The sequence below is a fragment of the Eleutherodactylus coqui genome, chromosome 2 (assembly GCF_035609145.1).
Source record: "Eleutherodactylus coqui strain aEleCoq1 chromosome 2, aEleCoq1.hap1, whole genome shotgun sequence".
Lineage (NCBI taxonomy): Eukaryota > Metazoa > Chordata > Amphibia > Anura > Eleutherodactylidae > Eleutherodactylus > Eleutherodactylus coqui.
In genome coordinates, this window is record NC_089838.1 from 339701437 (window position 1) to 339720944 (window position 19508).

At 43.9% G+C, this 19508-nt stretch overlaps 1 protein-coding gene across 1 annotated transcript; it reads left to right on the plus strand.

Annotated features, from left to right (window-relative positions):
• The first annotated feature begins 263 nt into the window (after positions 1 to 263).
• LOC136610451 (olfactory receptor 11A1-like) lies at positions 264 to 1241 on the plus strand. Its single transcript, XM_066589679.1, has one exon. The coding sequence runs from the start codon at positions 264 to 266 to the stop codon at positions 1239 to 1241; it is 978 nt and encodes a 325-aa protein (XP_066445776.1).
• Positions 1242 to 19508: the final 18267 nt, after the last annotated feature.

Genomic DNA, 19508 nt, shown 5'->3' on the forward strand with positions numbered 1-19508 from the left:
TATATGTCTTGTCTAGCGATACTAATGAACAAAACACCTTGGACATAAGTGTTTGGTTGGTGCTAACTGGGAGGTGGACTGAGATTGTCATTAGTTATAGATGAACAAAAAATAATATCTCTTTGGGTAGAATCCTTTATTCAAGAAAATCATCTTTGGACCAAAAACTATCATCTAAGACCTGTTCATCATCAGTCAAGTGGATTAGGGATCAATGTGCCTTAATCACAACAGGATGTCTTTGTACAGTATAACATTTAGAGATGGCGGTGCAGGTAGTGAACTCCACCACCATCACTGAGTTTCTCATCCTGGGATTCCCCGATCTGAATGATTACAAGTTGCCTTTCTTCTCTATTATTATCTTCATGTATTGTATGACTGTGTGTGAAAACCTCTTAATCATCTCACTGGTGTCAACAAGCCAACGTCTCCGATCTCCAATGTATTTCTTCCTTGGGCATTTGGCACTGTCAGACGTCATCCTTGTAACAATTGTTGTTCCTAAGATGCTGGATGTCATCATAAAGGAAGGAAGCCTTATATCTTACGTTGGATGTTTAAGCCAATTTTATTTATATGGTGTAACTGTCACTGCTGAGTGTTTCTTGCTCATGGCCATGTCCTATGACCGGTACTTGGCCATCTGTAAACCACTACATTATATCTCAGTGATGAGTGTAAAGTTCAGATACGGCCTGGTCATCTCATCCTGGGTATTCAGCTTTATGTTAATTCTTATCTCACTTGTACTTGTATGTGGCATACATTTCTGTGGGATGAATGTTATTAACCATTTCTTTTGTGACTATGCCACTTTTTTAGAACTTTCCTGCTCAGATACAACTCTTGCTGACATTGAAATGATGATCCTTTCTTTTCCAATAATTATCTTCCCATTTCTTTTTATTATTACAACTTATGTTTGTATTTTTATCACCATTTTTAGAATTCCCTCCACTTCAGGTCGACAAAAAACGTTCTCCACTTGTAGCTCTCATTTAGTGGTTGTCTCCATCTATTATGGCTCCATGCTTACAATCTACTTGGTTCCCTACAGAGGGCATTCAATGACCATTAACAAGTTTATTTCCCTTGTCTACATTGTACTTACCCCCCTTCTAAACCCTGTTATATACAGTCTTAGAAACAAAGAGATTCGGTCTTCTCTTATAAAATATGTCAAAGTCTGCTGTAAGAAATCTTTAGTAGTCGACTATAGAGATGTGCAGATCAACTAACCTTGTTTAAGGCTTTTCTATACATAGCAATAGTTACATTTTCTCTCTTCTACTAATTATATAAATAATATGTCTAGACCCTAATATCTGTGCTTTTAAAAAACCTAACTCTGTAAACAATAGTAAAATTAAATTACTACCAGTTTTCTTACTTGTCTGCATATTTTATAAGTCAAGATTTAATTTGTAATTAACCATATTTAAAAATACTATTTCAATACAAATGTGTGAATCCAGTGATAAATACTTACAAATTACAAGCAGAATCTTACCTTTTCATGTAATATGTACAGTACCAGTCAAAAGTTTGGAAACAACTTTACATGACATAGTTTTTCTTTCTTCCTTTCTGCATTGTAGATGCCGCAATGATACCATTGACATTTCTTACGATTTATGTTTAGCTTTGAATCATTTTAACAAGAATTCCTGCAATTTGAGTTTCACGGGCCAAGTTGATTATTCCTAAATCACTTTTATGGATCTAAGTAATTTGGGCAATGTTCACACTAATCAGGTTATCACTTCTTTGTATCACAAACCAACATCAAGGAACAACATTCTTATGGCCTTTTACATGGGCCGATAGTTGTTTAAATGACCACATGAGCTCTGATGTCACCCTAAGGTCATCAGCTCGCGTGTAGAGCGTTTAAACTGAAAAACTTCTCGCTGGATCGCTGGGTTCTTGTTCTCTTCTCATTTAGTGCTTAACCTTCTATGTAAGGTGCAAAGCAGGGATCATTTATATGTGACAAGAAGCCTGTGATCCAGCAATAGTTGTTATACCGAGTAGAAGTTAGTGATAAGCAACTGCGATGAATAGTGAATAGAGATAAGCGAGTATACTCGCTAAGGCACATTACTCGAGCGAGGAGTAAATTTATGTCCTCGTTAATTAAGAAAGCTTGCACCAAAAATGTCATCAAATCCATTAAATCTCTTTCAGGCAACTCAGTCACATCCTCCATAGAAATAGCTAGATAATTCTAACAGTTCTATTCACATCTGTATAACTTCAGAGAACATGTAGCTCCCCAAGAAGAGTTGGGAACAATTGGGCTCATTTCTGAAAGACATACACCTTGCCAAGTTAAGTGAAAGCAAGGCAGCTTCTTTATTGACACTAGACTTAGAATAAAAAAAATCACTGGTGCGAAGGAAGTCCCAGAAGGGGATAGAACGAGATCACTGGGTAGGACCTTTAAAATCTTATATTGAACTTTGTGTTTCCTCGACCTTTGAGTCAAAACTGTTTTTTGTGTTTTTGTGTCTTTTCATGTTGGTCCTCGACAATAATTTTAACGAATAATCATATTAAAGGTTCCGTTTTAAGGGTCCAACCCAGTGATCATAGCCTTAGAATCAGAGGTTGAGAGTTTACTATTATAAATCATTTACACCAATTTTAGTGCCTCGCTTAACTGAGCGCTTTAATGCACTACTACAGGGGGAAGTCTTGCCAAAACAGTCCCAGGAAGCACACATTACACTGGTTCAAAAAAATAATAAAGACCCAGAGATGTGTGGAGGTATATGCCTATCTCCCTGATTATTTTTTATCCTTAGTTGTGGCACTGGCATAACTATAGAGGATGCAGGGGATGCGGTTGCACCAGGGCCCAGCAGCTTTAGGGGGCCCATAAGGCCTATTTTCTCCGTATAGTGAGCCCAGTACTATGAATAAATCATTATAGTTGGGGGCCCTGTTACAGGTTTTGCATTGGGGTCAGGAACTTCAAGTTACGCCTTTGATGTTGGCCAAACTTCCAGCCAAAGGACTTGCAGATTATATACCTACCCTGATAAATGGGAAGCAGGCTGGTTTTGTTAAGGGGAGAGAGGGTAAAGACAATTGTATTAGGTTGCTTCATGCTGCCCGATATGCTCAGACCCATAATATTCCCCTAGCCTTGATGGGAACGGATGCCAAAAAGGCTTTTGACAAGGTTGATTGGCGTTATATGGAAAAAGTCTTGCTTCAATTCAATTTTCCTGCTACATTCGTTTCCACTATCTTTTCCCTGCATGCAAAGCTCCACGCTCGTCTAAAAATTAATGATATTTTGTCCCCTCCATTTGATATCAAAAATGGTACCTGTCAGGGCTGCACCCTCTCCCCTACCCTCTTTTTTTTAGCATTAGAACTTAGAGGAATAAGCTGTCGGGAACACCCATGGGCCGCGGCTGCTTTTGCCGAAGACATTGTGTTCCTGATAACAGATCCCGAAAGGAGATTCCCTAAGCTTGTGCTGCATCTGGAGGAGTTTGGGTTCATATCAAATCTCAAAGTCAACTTTTCTAAAATTCACGGTCCTAAATGTATCTATTCCCGCAGCCCGCTGCAGAGCCCTGAAGGCTAGTTCCCCTTTCTCTTGGTCAGAGACGTTAATGGACTACTTGGGAATCAGGCTAACCAAGAAATCAGAAGACTTATTTGCATCTAACTTCCAGACCCTTTTAGCTCAGCTAAAGAACCTCTCGTGGCAGTATGATCTGCCTTTAATATAATGGTTCGGCAGGAAAAATATATTGCAATCATACGTGCTGCCAATAGTTCTGTATAGGATTCGGATGCTCCCTATCCATCTACCCGTGAGCTTTTTAAAATCTCTTTGCTTTGCTTTTTCTAGTTTTGTTTGGAGACAGAGGAGACTGAGACTGGCCTACAGCCTAATGATAATAAAGGGTTCCGAGGGAGGCATCAACCTCCCTAACATCTACGATTACTACGATGCCACCCAGATCGGTTATTGGATGGACCTGGCTCTACCAGTCAGGGATCATTTGCTATACCCTATGACTGTGGGTTCCTATGGGGAGACCCAGATAGAAAACCTTTGGTTCCCATTGAAAAGCAAATACAGATCAAAGGGCTTCAATCCCCTGATCAGGGGCCACTGCGAGGCCTGGGACAAGCTAAAAGATGGGCTGGCACCTAGGCCTTCCCCGACTACCCCATTGCGGGCTATTTATAAGCTTCTAGACACTCCCTCTGACCCGTGTATCACATTTGCGGGTGTAAATATATGTAACCTATAGGTACTTTCACATAAAACTCCTTCAGCAATACTGCAAACTCTTTTGTCTGACCAAACCCTCTCTTTTCTGCAAAAGGCCCATGTGACTAGAGTGTATGGGGATTTCCCCAGGCAGTACAAAACAACTAGACCTCGGACGCACTTCAAAAGGACCCTGAGTCAAATCAATAATAATTCTAAGGAAATTGTGAATTTACAGAAACATTTCATTTCCCCTCCATTGCTTTCTAAACCTGATTTTCTCAGCTCTTGGGAGAAAGAGTTAGGCATCTCTCTTTCTATGAGGGAGACCAACCTAATTTTAAAATTGGCTTTTGGACTCTCCACCTGCATTTTGTCTATCTAGCTGGTTTAGTGAACTATCTAGTTGGTCTAAGGGCTCTCATGATAAATTTACACAGATATGGAGCCCCTGGTACAGTCTGAGGAACGAGGGTGATTTGATGAGGTGAGACGCTGACCCTTTCTGAAAGATGAATCTCATTGCCTGTCTATGGTATAACTTGTACTCACCCTTGGATAGTTTCTCCCCTTTCTCTCCCCTACCCCCTTCCCTCTTAGCCATCCCTCCTTTGTCACAGAAAACCAACTATAAATTGTTAGTGAGATGATAGAAGACTCTATAGTGGCTCTTTGCATACAAATTGCCTTCCCATGGCAGATGCTGGAGGTGTGATACAGAAGAAGGCTCATGCCTATATATTTAGTGTGAATGCCCAGTATTGACACCTTTTTGGAGAGGGGTAGAAGGAGTTTTGAGGAAAATCTCCCCAAACCTAACGATTACACCTCTGGAAATCCTCCGCAACTTTCCATCCGTTAAAGCAAAAATGAATTGCCTTCCTGTTAGACGCGGCTAAGGCCTTGATACCTCTTCACTGGCTCAAAAAAAAAACCCTGTCACTAACACAGTGGAGACAGAAGGTTGACCTTATCTTCAACCTTGAAGAACTATCTAGTTGGTCTAAGGACTCACATGATAAACTTACACAGATATGGAGCTCCTAGCACAATCTGAGGAACAAGGGTGATTTGACAAGGTGAGACATTGACGCTGTCTGAAGGATGGATCCCACTGCCTGTCTATGGTGCGACTTGTACCCACTCGTGGATGGTTTCCCCTCTTTCTCTCCCTTCCCCCCCTTCCCTTCGCTCTTAGCCGTCCCTCCTTGCCCACCAACGTGTCCCCCCCCCCACACCTCACTTGCTATTGTTTAAAAATGGTTAGAATTCCACTTAAAATTGTCTAGTTTACTGTCTGAGATTATTTGAGAGTGTCACTATGAGTCCGCTGTGGGCAAAAGGACCGTTACATGTGAAACTCGTATATTTTTCTTGCATAATGGATTGTTTGGTGTTAAGAAATGAAAAAATACCAATAAAAACTTGATAAATAAAAATAAAAAATAACCCGAACCTTCTAAACTCTGAGGTAACTAATGCTAGAAGTCTCACCAATAAAGCAGACAAACGGGAAATAATAATGTCTGAGGAAAACTACGACACAGTGGAAATAACTGAGGCTTGGTTGGATGAAAGCTGTGACTGGGTGGGGAACTTACAGGGTAACAGTCTGTTCAGAAGGTATAGCAAACACTGGAAAGCGCTTTTTCTTTATGTATCCTAAATCCTGTTTAAAGCCCACACTACAGAAAGATATATGGGAGGGAGATGAACATGTAGAGTCTCTATAGGTAGAAATGCATGATGGGAAAAACAACAATAAAATCCTCAAACAGGTTGTTTATAAGCCATTAAATATAACAGGAGTCACTGAAAACCTACTACTGAAGCAAACTGATGAAACAGCAAATCACAATAAGGTAATTATTATTGGGGACTTATGTTATCCAGATATAAACTGAGAAGCCGAAACCTGCGGATCCCATAAAGGTAACAAGTTTATGTTACTAAAGATAATTACCTTACCCAACTAGAGGGATGGCCATTTTGGCTTTAATATTAATCAACAGAACTGACAGAATAACAGGGTGCACTTTGGGGGGCACTTGAGAAATAGTGACCATAATATATATTAAATTTCAACTTTTCTTTCAAGTGAGAGTTTTATAGAAAAACTACAAAAATATAAAACGTTAGGAAGGCAAAGTCTCCTCATCTCAGAGAAGCCCTAAACCCTATGCACTGGGAAAATGTACTCAGAAATAAGTATGGACATTAAATAGGAAATGTTTAAAAACACCCTGAATGCTTACTGTGAGCAGTTCATAACTTACAGGAATAAAAGGGTTAGTAATAGGAGAAAACAAATTTGGCTCAATAAAGATGTGAAGGGGGCAATAAACAGGGAAAAGAAAATGTTTAAATGACTAAAGCAAGAAGTCAGTGAAAAAGCACTAAAACCGATAAGAAATTTTTTTTTGCAAAAAGCAGATAAAGGCAACAAAAATGGAGACAGATTTATTGCCAAGTAGAACAAAACTACCCCTAAACTATTCTTCAATAATATAAATAGTAAATAGATTAATACTGAAAGTGTTTGCCTTTTAATAAATGTAGAAACATTTGTAGAGGGTGATAAGTAGAAATCAAATCTATTAAATAGTTTTTTCTCAATTATATCTGAAAGTGAAATTTCAGATGAGATGCAGGGTGATAAAGTAAACGCTCCACTAAATGTCACCAGTTTAACTTAGGAAGAAGTGCGGAGCCATCTTAAAAAAGATTAAAATAGACAAATTGCTGGGTCCCGATGGAATACACCCTTGGGTTTTAAGGAAATTGAGTAATGTGATACTCAGACCCTTGTTTCTTATATTTAAAGATTTAATAGTGACAGGGTCTGTTCCAGTGAATTGGTGGATAGCCAATGTGATGCTATTATTCAAAAAGGGGTAAAACAGTGAAACTGGTAACTACAGGCCGGTAAGTCTTACTTACATTGTGAGTAAAATGTTTGAATGACTTCTGAGAAATGCTATTTCGGAGTACCACAAGGAAAATAGCTTTATAACTCCATACCAACATGGATTTATAAGAGATTCCTCCTGTCAGACTAATCTGATCAGCTTCTAGACTGTACCGGAGAGTCATTGGAACTTGTGTATCTGGACATTTCCAAAGTGTTTTTAATAATGTGCCATTAGGGAGTCGGGAAGGAATTTTTCCCCCAAAAAGGGCTAATTGGCTTCTGGCCTTGGGGTTTTTTGCCTTCCTCTGGATCAACACAGTAGGATAGACAGGCTGGACTAGATGGACAATGTCTTCATTCGGCCTTACATACTATGTTACTATGTTACATAAAAGGTTGGTATATAAAATGAGAATATGTGTAAATGGGTAAGGTACTGGCTCATTGATAGAATGCAGAGGGTGGCTATAAATAGTACATATTCTAATTGGGTCACCATTACTACTGCGTTACCACAGGGCTCTGTTTTGGACCCTATTCTTTTTAATATGTTTATGATTGAGCTGGTAGAAGGATTGTACATTAAAATAGCAATATTTGTAGATAATATAAAACTTCATAATGAAATTAACACAAGAGAAAACAGAATGAGGCATATACGTTGGGGACTTGGGAAAAAAGTGTCAAATGAGGTTTAACACTGATAAATGTTAAATTATGCCATAGAAAGAAATAGATAGATAACAGCACATCCAGCCAGATTACTAGGCACAACTTGGCCACCAGTGCATGATCTAAATAAGGGATCCAGACCCATGGATCCAAAGCGACAAATCCACAAATATAGAAGGGTAGATCAGCACTTCTGGGTTTTCTCTAAAAAAGAGACATCTTTATTCCTCAATAGAAAATTGTGACGTTTCGATCCTACTTCAAATCTTTATCAAACATACATAGAAATGCAGACAACACACCAATATATACCATAGGACAACTAACAAACAACCAATAACATACAATGAAGTCCAAGTAGTTGCGATTGGTCCAGGAGCATGCAGCACAGCCATTGGTAATAAAGAGAGAAATGAAAACACCTGTAAGGAATTATAGATATGTCTTACCGCCCATCCATGCATCAGCACATGTGCAAAGGTCCAGCCAATGAGGGCTATGCCCATATCCTTTCTCGGCATAGCGAATTAACTGTGCATGCGCCAACATGCCCTAAGCGCACGTCAGTGACTAATCCCGCCCGCGCTGCACGTCATGGACTATGCCCATACGCGTGCTTGGCGACTGCTCTGGTGTGCGCATGCATAAACCGGCCTCCGTGCGTGTCATAGATTGAGGCTATATTGTGAATACTAATCCACCAAAATATTGATAACCGCGCATATAGTGCGCTCGTCATATTAAGTATACCAGGACCTCCACTATACCAGGTATGCTACTATCCCTATTTAGATGTTCATTGGATACAAATCCCCCTGTGGAATAATGATCCACTTAATATGGATATATACTCAGATAAATAATGCATACAGCCCATTTAATGAATAAATACCACCCATTATCAGAAAAGGTAGCATCACTAATTGGCAGCAATCCCAGATGCAAAGACAATACTACAAAATTCCACTGCTCAACTATTGTATTCAAAATCCAAACACCATAATTCATGAAAAAATATATAAATAAACAAAAAATAAATAGATGAAATAGATCATATACAATGAGAAGAACAACTATTAACTGTGTGTATATCCATATACGCTAGATAGAAGCTTGCTGCATGGTCCTGGTCCAAACCCAGTACCTATAAACAAAACAGACAAAGACATAAAATTAAAAACCACCATCGAAATATTATAATTTTTACACAATATACATAAACCACAAACAATATAAGCAAGATTATGTTTAAGAAAGCGTAACACAAGCTGAAATATCAGATATATGATGCAACATATATTCCAAGTTGAGCCCCTATGGTGTTAATGTATTGAGCTTGTGCATCCATTTCAACTCAAGGAGCTTTAATTTTTCTTCACGATCAGCCCCTCTTGGTAACTCTCGCACCTCATCAATTATTCGGAAGCGTAGCTGGCTTACTGAATGGCCTGCCTACAAGAAGTGTTTGGCAACCGGCACATCTTTATTTTTTGTGCGTACTGTGCTTTAGTGTTTGGAGATACGCTGACGCATCTCCGTTGTGGTTTCCCCTATATAGAGCAAACCACATGGACAGACCACCATGTAGATCACGAACGATGATCGACACATAAAATTGATTTTTCCATGTCCGTCCCCCTCACCTGAAAACCTGTCATGCTCTAGATGTCTCCCCTGGGTATTAAAAACACTTTCATGCAGTGCTGCCTCTTGTTTAATGCTTATCTGGCACCAGCTTGAGGCCTTATTCACACGACCGCATATAAATGGCTAATCTTGCCGCGTTAAAAAATCACGACCATCTGGAGCATTTTTAGTCGCGAAAAAATTTGTGTCCAGAAAAATAGGACATCCGTGACTGATTTTATACAGTGCGTGAAAAGATAGGTCTTGCTCTAACTTTTGATGAAATACGCTGGAAGCTCCCATAGACTACTATGGGAGCTGAGAAAAAAGGTAGGGGGAGAGAGTTTTCCAGCATCCAATGCTAGGAAAAAATACAGCTGCCTTTCTTAAGCATTATTAGGCATTCAGAGGATTTTTGCCAACAGAGGGATTTCAGCGCTATGGCGAATTTATTTAGCTGATACACCGCTGCTGCCCATGTGAATAGATAAAAAACCGCTAATTATGATTTTTACTTGACCGTGGCTATGCTTTTCTCATGCAATTTTCAGCTGCGATCAGCCAAGCATAAAAATGAATATAGAGATGAGCGAGCAACAAAATGCTCGGATGCTCATTACTCGAGTTGAACTTTTCGTAATGCTTGAGAGCTCGTTTCCAGTAAAGAACAATATTGAAGTCAGTGGGAGACTCGAGCATTTTTCAAGCTGACCGATGTTCCGCATAGGGGTGGTTGTGTGAAACACCTGAAATTGTTAGAAAGTCATGGAAACACCAGAGAAACGGATAGGGAATGGCTGGGGCAGAATGCATGGGTGCAACTGAGGCTCCCAGGTCACACTAATAAGCCAAATTGGGGGCAAGAGCATGGCAGTCATCCACCTAACAATTTACTTGCGACAGACCATAAGCAGCGCGGCACATGCATTGGCACATCTTAGCTAAGCACCACACTAGCTGCAACCAAGGCCAATCACCGCCTGCAGGTGACACCACTGCCTCTTCTCCTGGTTTACATGCTGGCATTGCTGTCCAACCCCCCCCCCCCCCCCCCACCACCACCACCGCATGAGCCTGCGTCCACAGTGCACACAAAATCTCCCCTGCGCAGCGTTCAGCTGGCCTCATGCCACACGCTCACTTGATAGCCACCCTCATGTCTATTTACAAGTGTGCTGGATTAGGAGAAACCGGAGACACACACTGCAGAGGGTTGGCAGGGCCTGGCAGCGACTCCCTTTGAAAGTTTGGGCGATAGCCCACAATGCTTATGAGAATTGACGATAAATTGACATACAATCATAATTCCAATACCATGCCACCTCCGTCACAAAATTGTCAGGAGCCGCAAACGTGGGCCTAAAGGGGACTCAGATGCCAGTACTTTTACACATTCCAATTCAAATAAGCGTGTATTGTACTGAAGATGGAATAAAGAAAAGAACCTGTTTTATCGCACCTAAGTGTGTCTGCTGTCATTCGTATAGCATTTAGTACTTTTACACATCTCCACAATGCAGCAGCGCATACTAACACCAAAGATTGGTTTGAAGCAGGAGGTGTCACAAAAGTAGCCACCACAGGTATACAGTGACCCTGTGAAAATCTCATTCAATCAGTTACGCTTACTGTGAAAGCTCCAATCCAGTATCTCGAATAACTGTGGTAACACGGGAGATAATACATGGCGACCAGCGCTGTTCCCCAGAGCCCAAGAAGGAGGTGGCATAATACACCATAATAATGGAGGTGGCATAATTATCGGCCCTTACTTCTGCTCAAGTCATTCAGTGTATTTGACAGCTGAACACCGCAATGGGAAAGCCATCTGCACCCTACCCAAGTCAGTCAGTGTTTTTGTGTCAGACAGCTGAAAACCACCCTGGGAAACCTTTGTGCCCCCACAGTATAGGCGAACCTCTGAAACATTTCTGTAGCAAGAGTATAGGTGAACCCCTCAAACCTTCCTGTAGCAAGTGTATAGGCGGACCCCTGAAATATTTCTGTAGCAAGACTATAGCCGAACCACTGAAACATTTCTGAAACAAGAGTATAGGAGAAGCCCTCAAACCTTCCTGTAGCAAGTGTATAGGTGGACCCATGAACCATTTTTGTAGCACGAGTATAAGCGAACCCCTTAAAACTTTCAGTAGCAAGTGCATAGGTGGACTCCTGAAACATTTCTGTAGCGAGAGTATAGGCGAACCCCTTAAAGGGGTTGTCTCACGCCGAAACGGAGTTTTTTTTTTTGCATAGGCCCCCCGTTCGGCGCAGGACAAACCCAAGGGATGTGTTAAAAAAATATATATATAATACTTACCCGAATCCCCGCTCTGCGACTTCTTTCTTCGTCCTACTTCTTCCTTCTCCAAGATGGCCGCCGGGATCTTCACCCACGATGCACCACGGGTCTTCTCCCATGGTGCACCGTGGGCTCTGTGTGGTCCATTGCCGATTCCAACCTCCTGATTGGCTGGAATCGGCACACGTGACGGGGCGGAGCTACGCGATGACGCGTAGAAGAGGGCGGAGCCAGAACGCCGCTCGTGCCCGGACCGAGCAGAAGGGAGAAGACCCTTCTGCGCAAGCGCGACTAAAAAAGCTAGAAGACAGCGAAATTAGACCGAGCCATGCAGACGGGGACGCCAGCAACGGAGCAGGTAAGTGAATAACTTCTGTATGGCTCATATTTAATGCACGATGTATATTACAAAGTGCATTAATATGGCCATACAGAAGTGTATAACCCCACTTGCTGCCGCGAGACAACCCCTTTAAGCCTTCCTGTAGTAAGTGTATAGGAGGACCCCTGAAGCATTTCTGTAGTAAGAGGATAGGCGAACCCCTGAAACATTGGCGTAACAAGAGTATAGACGTATACCTGAAAAAATTTGTACCAATAGTACAGGCGAACCGCGGAAAATTTAGTTTGCTAACAGTATAGGCGAGGGCCTGAAAAATTGGTGTACCAAGAATTGCTTAACCCCAAGGGCAGGTGAAACCCATAAACATTTTTTAAAGATACAGCTCGTTGTTGCTTAATTTGTAACAGAGCCTGAAGGCAGCCCTCCAAAAAATGGTTTTAACAGAGCCTTTTGGCCCGCAGAAAAATTGCGGGTGATGACATGCTGTTTTATGAGGAGGAGGAGTAATATCCGAGAGAGATATGCCAAGCTACTTCTCCCCCTTTTTGGGGTGATAGAGGATGCATTTTTCTCCTGTTCAAGCGAAAAGAATCATTATGATCTGCTGCTTTCCACCAGTGGAGAAGAGAAGTCTGGGGAAATTCAGCATTTGTTTATCTTAATGATCATCACGCTTATTCGTGATGATCCCCCCAGCTGCACTGAACACCCTCTCTGACAAGATGCTAGCGGCAGGGCAGGCCAGCACCACAAGGGCTTACAACGCAAGTTTGTGCCATGTGTCCAGCTTTGACACCCAATAGTTGTATGAAGCAGAGGGATCACAGAGGATGTTGGTAAGCGGCTATGTACTCATTCACCATCTTTTTACAGTGCTCCCTTCGACTCAGTATTGACTGGGGAGCAATGACACAGTCTTGCTGGGGAGCCATAAAACTGGCAAAGGCCTTGGAGAGTGTTCCCCTGCCTGCGCTGTACGTGCTGCCTGATCCCCACGCCTCCCCTGCTAAGTGGCCCTCTGAACTGTGTTTTCTACTGCTAGCGCTGTCAGATGGGAACTTTAGCATCAGTTTTATCACCAGGGCCCTGTGGTATTGCATCACTCTTGTACCCCTTTCCTCTTTGGGAATGAGAGTGGAAAGGTTCTCCTTATACCGTGGGTCCAGAAGGATGTACACCCAGTGATCCGTGTTGGCCGCAAGGGTCACGGGAAAGGCAGCCTAACATGAAGTCAGCCATGTGTGCTAGAGTCCCAGTATGCAACACATTGATGTCCTCACTAGGAGGATGCTCCTCCTCCTCCTCCTCTTCATCCCATACACGCTGAACAGATGAAAATAAAGCAGCATGGGTACCCTCTGTAGTGTGGGCAGCAGTCTCTTCCCCTCCTCTTCCTCCTCCCCCTTCCCCTCCCCGTCCTCCTTCTCCAAAACGCGCTGAGATACAGACGTGAGGGTGGTCTGGCTATCAAGCGACATACTGTCATCCCAGTCTTATCTTCTAACCGCAAAGCACTGGCCTTTATGCGTAGCAGCGAACTTCTCAGCAGACAAAGCGTCGGGATGATTACGCTGATAATGGCCGCATCACCGCTCACCATTTGTGTAGACTCAGAGATGTCTGCCATCCATGTCCACTCCTCATTAAAGAATTGCGGAGGCTGACTACCACTCCGCCACCCCCATGTTGCAGCTGGTATTCCACAGTTGCTCTATGCTGCTCATAAAGCCTGGCCAACATGTGCAGCGTAGAATTCCAGCGCGTGGGCACGTCGCACAGCAGTCAGTGCTCTGGCAGCTGGAAGTGATGCTGTAGTGTCCTGAGGGTGGCAGCATCCATGGGGGACAGGCGGAAATGTGCGCACACACGGCACACCTTGACGAGCAGGTCAGACAAGTGTCACCTAAGCTGATTAGTTTCAGAATGGTTTGCTGAGGCTTGTCCACATTGTGCTGCCGCGCCGCATGCTACCGGCTGCTGGCGACGTGCTCACACTTCTTAATTGAGAGGTGGAGGTAGAGGTGGAGGAGTGGGGTTTTGGAGGAGGTGGCATAATACACAGCAGAAACCAGCACTAAGGTAGGACCCGCTATCCTCGGTGTGGGAAGCACGTGAGCGCTCCCAGGCTCTGACTCGGTCCCAGTCACCACCAAGTTCACCAAATGTGCCGTCAGAGAGATATAGTGTCCCTGCCCACCAGTACTTGTCCGTCATATAGTGGACCTTCCCAGTAACAGCGTTGGTGAGGGCATGGTTTATGTTGCGGGAGACGTGTTGGTGTAGGGCAGGGACGGCACACTGGGAAAAATAGTGGCGACTGGGGACCGAGTAGTGCAGGACTGCCACCGCCATCATGTTTTTGAAAGCCTCTGTTTCCACAAGCCTGTACAGCAGCATCTCCAGGCTGATTAATTTTGCAATGGGCATGTTTAAAGCTTGTGCATGCAGATGGGTGGTGGCATATTTCCGCTTTTGCTCTAACGCTTGTGTTATTTGCAACTGAACGCTGCGCTGGGAGACATTGCTAGAGGCCGTGGAGGACCGTGGAGGTGAGGGTGTTGGTGCAGGCCGGAAAGCACCTGTGCCTGCGTCCTGGGAGGGGGATTGTGTCTGTGTGGCAACTTGTGGCACAGGGGAAGAGGTAATGGTGTCACCCCAGAGGTAAATGGCCTTTGTCCCATCTCGTGGAGTGCTTGGCCATCATATGCCTGTGCATGGTGGTGGTGGTGAGGCTGGTAGTGGTGGCTACCCAGCTGATCTTGGTGTGGCACAGGTTGCACCCCACTGTTCGTTGGTCGTCCGCGCTCTCACTAAAAAACATCCACACCTTTGAACACCTAGCCCTCTGCAGGGAGGCTTGCTGTGAGGGGGTGCTTTGAGAAACACTTGGGGGATTATTGACTTCAACCTGTCCTGCTGCTGCACTTGCCTCCCCCTCTGAAACTCTATTTTCAGTAGGCTTAGCAAGCTAGGTGGGGTCAGTCACCTAATCGTCCAGCAGCTCTTCCTCTGAATCCTCTCTGCGCTCCTCCCTTGGACTTACTGCCCTTACTACTATCTCACTGACAGACAACTGTGTCTCATCATCCTCATCCGCAAAAAGCTTTTGAGACAGTTCCCGGAAGTCCCCAGCCTCATCACCTGGACTCTGGGAAATTTCCAAATGTCGGGCATCGGTCACGACAAACTCCTCAGGTGGGTGAGAAACCATTTTTTACACTCAGGGCAGGGACCCGAGAATAATTCCTGGGAGTCAGCCTGCTCAGAATGTGTCATTTTCCTGGAGTGACGAGGCTGGGAGGAAGGAGGAGCAGCCAGAGGATTCAGAGTTGCAGTCCCTAGCCCGGTAGTAGTGGACTGCTTGGAAAACTGAGTGCTTGATACATTGCTGGACGAGTTATCTGCCATCCACGACAGGACCTGCTCGCACTGCTGTGCTTGTAATAAAGGTCTGCCACGTGGACCCGCAAATTGTGATATGAAGTTGGGGAGCGGAGAGACGCGGCGTTCTCCTAATCCCTCTGCAGCTGGATGTGATTCATCCCGCCCAGGACCTCGGCCTGTGCCCACACCCTCACTTGGATGCCTGCGCCTGCATCCACGTCTACGTTCTCAACCCTTACCCCTACTCCTCATCATGTCAGATAAAGGATTACCCCACTGTATAGCGCAGAGAACTGGGGCTAATTTAACGCATACAGAGACTTGTGGATACCGGAGACTCTATGCAGTGAGAGAAAAAATTAAACCGCTGTCTTGCGCTGATACCTAGGGGTAATTTACAGCTCACAGAGACTTGTATATAAGAGAAGCAGAGAACTAATAACCCAGTGGATAGTGCTAATAACTGTGGCTACTTCACCACGCACAAGGAAAGTGTATTGTGAGATGCTCTGCACAGGGACAGAAAATTAACTATTAACCCTGTGGTTTGTGCAGATAACTGTGGCTACTTCACCGCACACAGTAAATGCTGGATGTCAGATACTCTTCACAGGGGCAGAGAACTATTTACCCAGTGGATAGTGCTGATAACTGTGGCTTCTTCACCGCATACAGTGAATGGTAGATGTCAGATATTCTGCACAGGGGCAGAGAACTATTAACCCAGTGGATAGTGCTGATAACTGCCGCTATTTCACCCAACACAGAGAATGGTATAGGTGAAATGCTCTGCAGTGCCCCAGGAAAACTTAGCGTAATGTTTAGCCATGAGAACTCCACCTAATGCGCTACCTAATGCGCTGCACACAGAGAATGGTAAAGGTGAAATGCTCTGTACAGGCCGAGATGCTTGAAAATAAAAATGGGGCACTACTGCTCCCAGCCAGCCACAATAGTAATGCACACAATGAGGAGTAGCCCTAAGAAGGACTGTTGGCTTCTTGATGTCAGAATCCCTGCCTAACTGCACCCTACACTAGCACTTTCCCTATCTCAGCATTGGCAGCTCTTTCCCTAACCTCTGCCAGCATGCGTCTGAGGCGAGCCGCGGGCGGGACCAGTTTAAGTACTCGGCGGTCACCTGATCCCGCCAGCCACTCACTGCTGTAGACATACAGAGGGCTGGCACGTCACAGCAAGAATTAGTAGAGCCTTCCCCTCATGTTTATTGGCTAAAAAATGGCGCTAAACATGCAGGAAAGGGAAATGAAAGTGACTTGAGTACCGCATGGTGTACATCTCGAGTAGCGAGCATCTCGAGTAGCCTAATACTCGAACGAGCATCAAGCTCGGACGAGTGTGTTCGCTCATCTTTAAACAGATACGGTTGTGTGAAAGATGCCTGAGAGTGAGATTTTTTCCTTTCACTTTCAATCAATCCCATTATGCATCACCACATAATTAGTTAAGGTTTTACCATTTTTACCTACTTGGGAGATCACTTAATTGTCATTAACTTCTATATTCACCTAAATAAACTGCAGCCCATAAGTATACAGTTAGAAGGATGAGTTGTGATGTCCTCTACTATAACTGTGTGACTGGAGTTCTTTGATCTTCATCAGTAACTGTAGCAGGGGTTTCCATGTCCCCCTCTAGGCAAGTTCTGTGGTAGATCCTTGTGACAGAATAACTGAGACTAAGCTAGAATATGAATCCATAACCCCAAGAAGATCTGAGCTGGTCAGAATTGTGACCACATGACCTTCTGAGGAAAAGAAGGACAGGAGATTCAGACAGAAATAAATATCTAACCAAGATAACACTAGAAAAGCTACATAATAAATTAATTCATAAAATAGTGGAGTGGCCCTGTAAAAACAAAATCTGCGGAAAGCAAATGAGAAAAATGACCAATGGTTGATTATCTGATAGGATCAACTTACATCATGTGTAATAATATGTGACCCCTCTAGTTATCATAACTTCAATATACATGTGCCTGACACAATCATTAAGCCATTCAGCAGTGAATCCCGAACTCTGCATTATTCCCTTCCCAGTTCTGATCTCTCCATCCCTCTGGAGGTTACCATATGAAGCTATAATGGAGACATGGCTTCATCTGCTCATTAGTGATGCATTTATCATCACAGTAAATGAATTAATGAGAGCTGAGAGGACTGGGGGAGTCCCGATGGGATTCATTACCTTAGAAGTATCTTACCACTTTACTAGTCATTGTGTGCAGACTGTAATGAGCTGTAATGTATAATGTCACAATACTGAATGTCCTCGTGTTACGTTACTGTAGTGTTCGTATTGCTTCATGTTACTTCATGTAGAAGGAGATACAAGTACATTATATACTTACTATAGGTCTGCACATCAGGCATGGTTTTCAAATATTAAGAGTAGAGATGAACGAGCACCCAAATGCTGGGGTCCGCGTTATTCGAGTCCAGCTTTTCGTTAAATTCGAGAGCTCTACTCGTGTAATGAACCCCATTGACTACACAGGGAGACTCAAGCATATTTGTATGTGGGACACCGGGTCCCAAGCCTTTTCTCTCTCTCTCTCTCTCCCCTTGCCTGCCTAAAAATTTGCTATTAATGCACGCGCTGCGTCGTGGTGGGGAGGGGTCAAAACAGGCACGTCACAGCAGGGAGGAGCCAAAAACTGGGGCGGGGTCGAACACGGCGTGAGGCTCGTTCGAGTAACGAGCACCATCGAGTACGCTAATACTCGAATGAGCATCAAGCTCGGCAGAGTACGTTCGCTCGACTCTAATTAAGAGACATACAGTATGTAGCCTTGGAGGCTTGTATTGTTAACAGCATTTTTCTTTTGTTGTTAGTTTGTCAGTAGAGATGAGCGAACACCAAAATGTTCGGGTGTTCGTTATTCGTAACGAACTTCCCGTGATGCTCGAGGGTTCGTTTCGAACAACGAACCCCATTGAAGTCAATGGGCGACCGGAACATTTTTGTATTTCGCCGATGCTCGCTAAGGTTTTCATGTGTGAAAATCTGGGCAATTCAGGAAAGTGATGGGAATGACACAGTGACGGATAGGGCAGGCGAGGGGCTACATGGTGGGCTGCATCTCAAGTTCACAGGTCCCACTATTAAGCCACAATAGCGGCAAGAGTGCCCCCCCCCCCCCCCACTGTCAGCATAAAGATCGTCCTCCTCTGGCACAGCTGTAACAGCTGTAGCAGAGAAGAACGATGTTTGCCCATTGAATTCAATGGAACCGGCAATACAGCCGACTCCACTGAATGCAATGGGCTGCCGGCGATCGCAGGATGAATGGTCGGAAAGGGGTTAAATATATAACCCCTTTCCTGCAATTCATCCAGAAATGTGTTACACTAAAAATATATACCGGCGTATAAGGCGACGGGGCGTATAAGACGACCCCCCAACTGTCACCTTATACGCCGGTAATACAGTGGAGCAAAGAATAAAAAGCATTACTTACGTTTTTAGATGATCTGCGGTGCTCCTGCAGGCTGTCACTCCCTCCTGGTCCACGGCAGACAAGCTTTCTCCACGAAAGACTTTAAATCCCTGCCTCCAGAAGCACATGTGCCTTCAGCCAATCACAGCCAATGACAATGATGTCATTGAATGGCTGTGATTGGCTGTGTTTCTGGAGGCGGGGATTTCAAGGCTTGAAATCCCCGCCTCCAGAAACACAGCCAATCACAGCCATTCAATGACATCATTGTCATTGGCTGTGATTGGCTGAAGGCACATGTGCTTCTGGAGGCAGGGATTTAAAGTCTTTCGTGGAGAAAGCTTGTCTGCCGTGGACCAGGAGGGAGTGACAGCCTGCAGGAGCACCGCAGATCATCTAAAAACGTAAGTAATGCTTTTTATTCTTTGCTCCACTGTATTACCGGCGTATAAGGTGACAGTTGGGGGGTCGTCTTATACGCCCCGTCGCCTTATACGCCGGTATATATTTTTAGTGTAACACATTTCTGGATGAATTGCAGGAAAGGGGTTATATATTTAACCC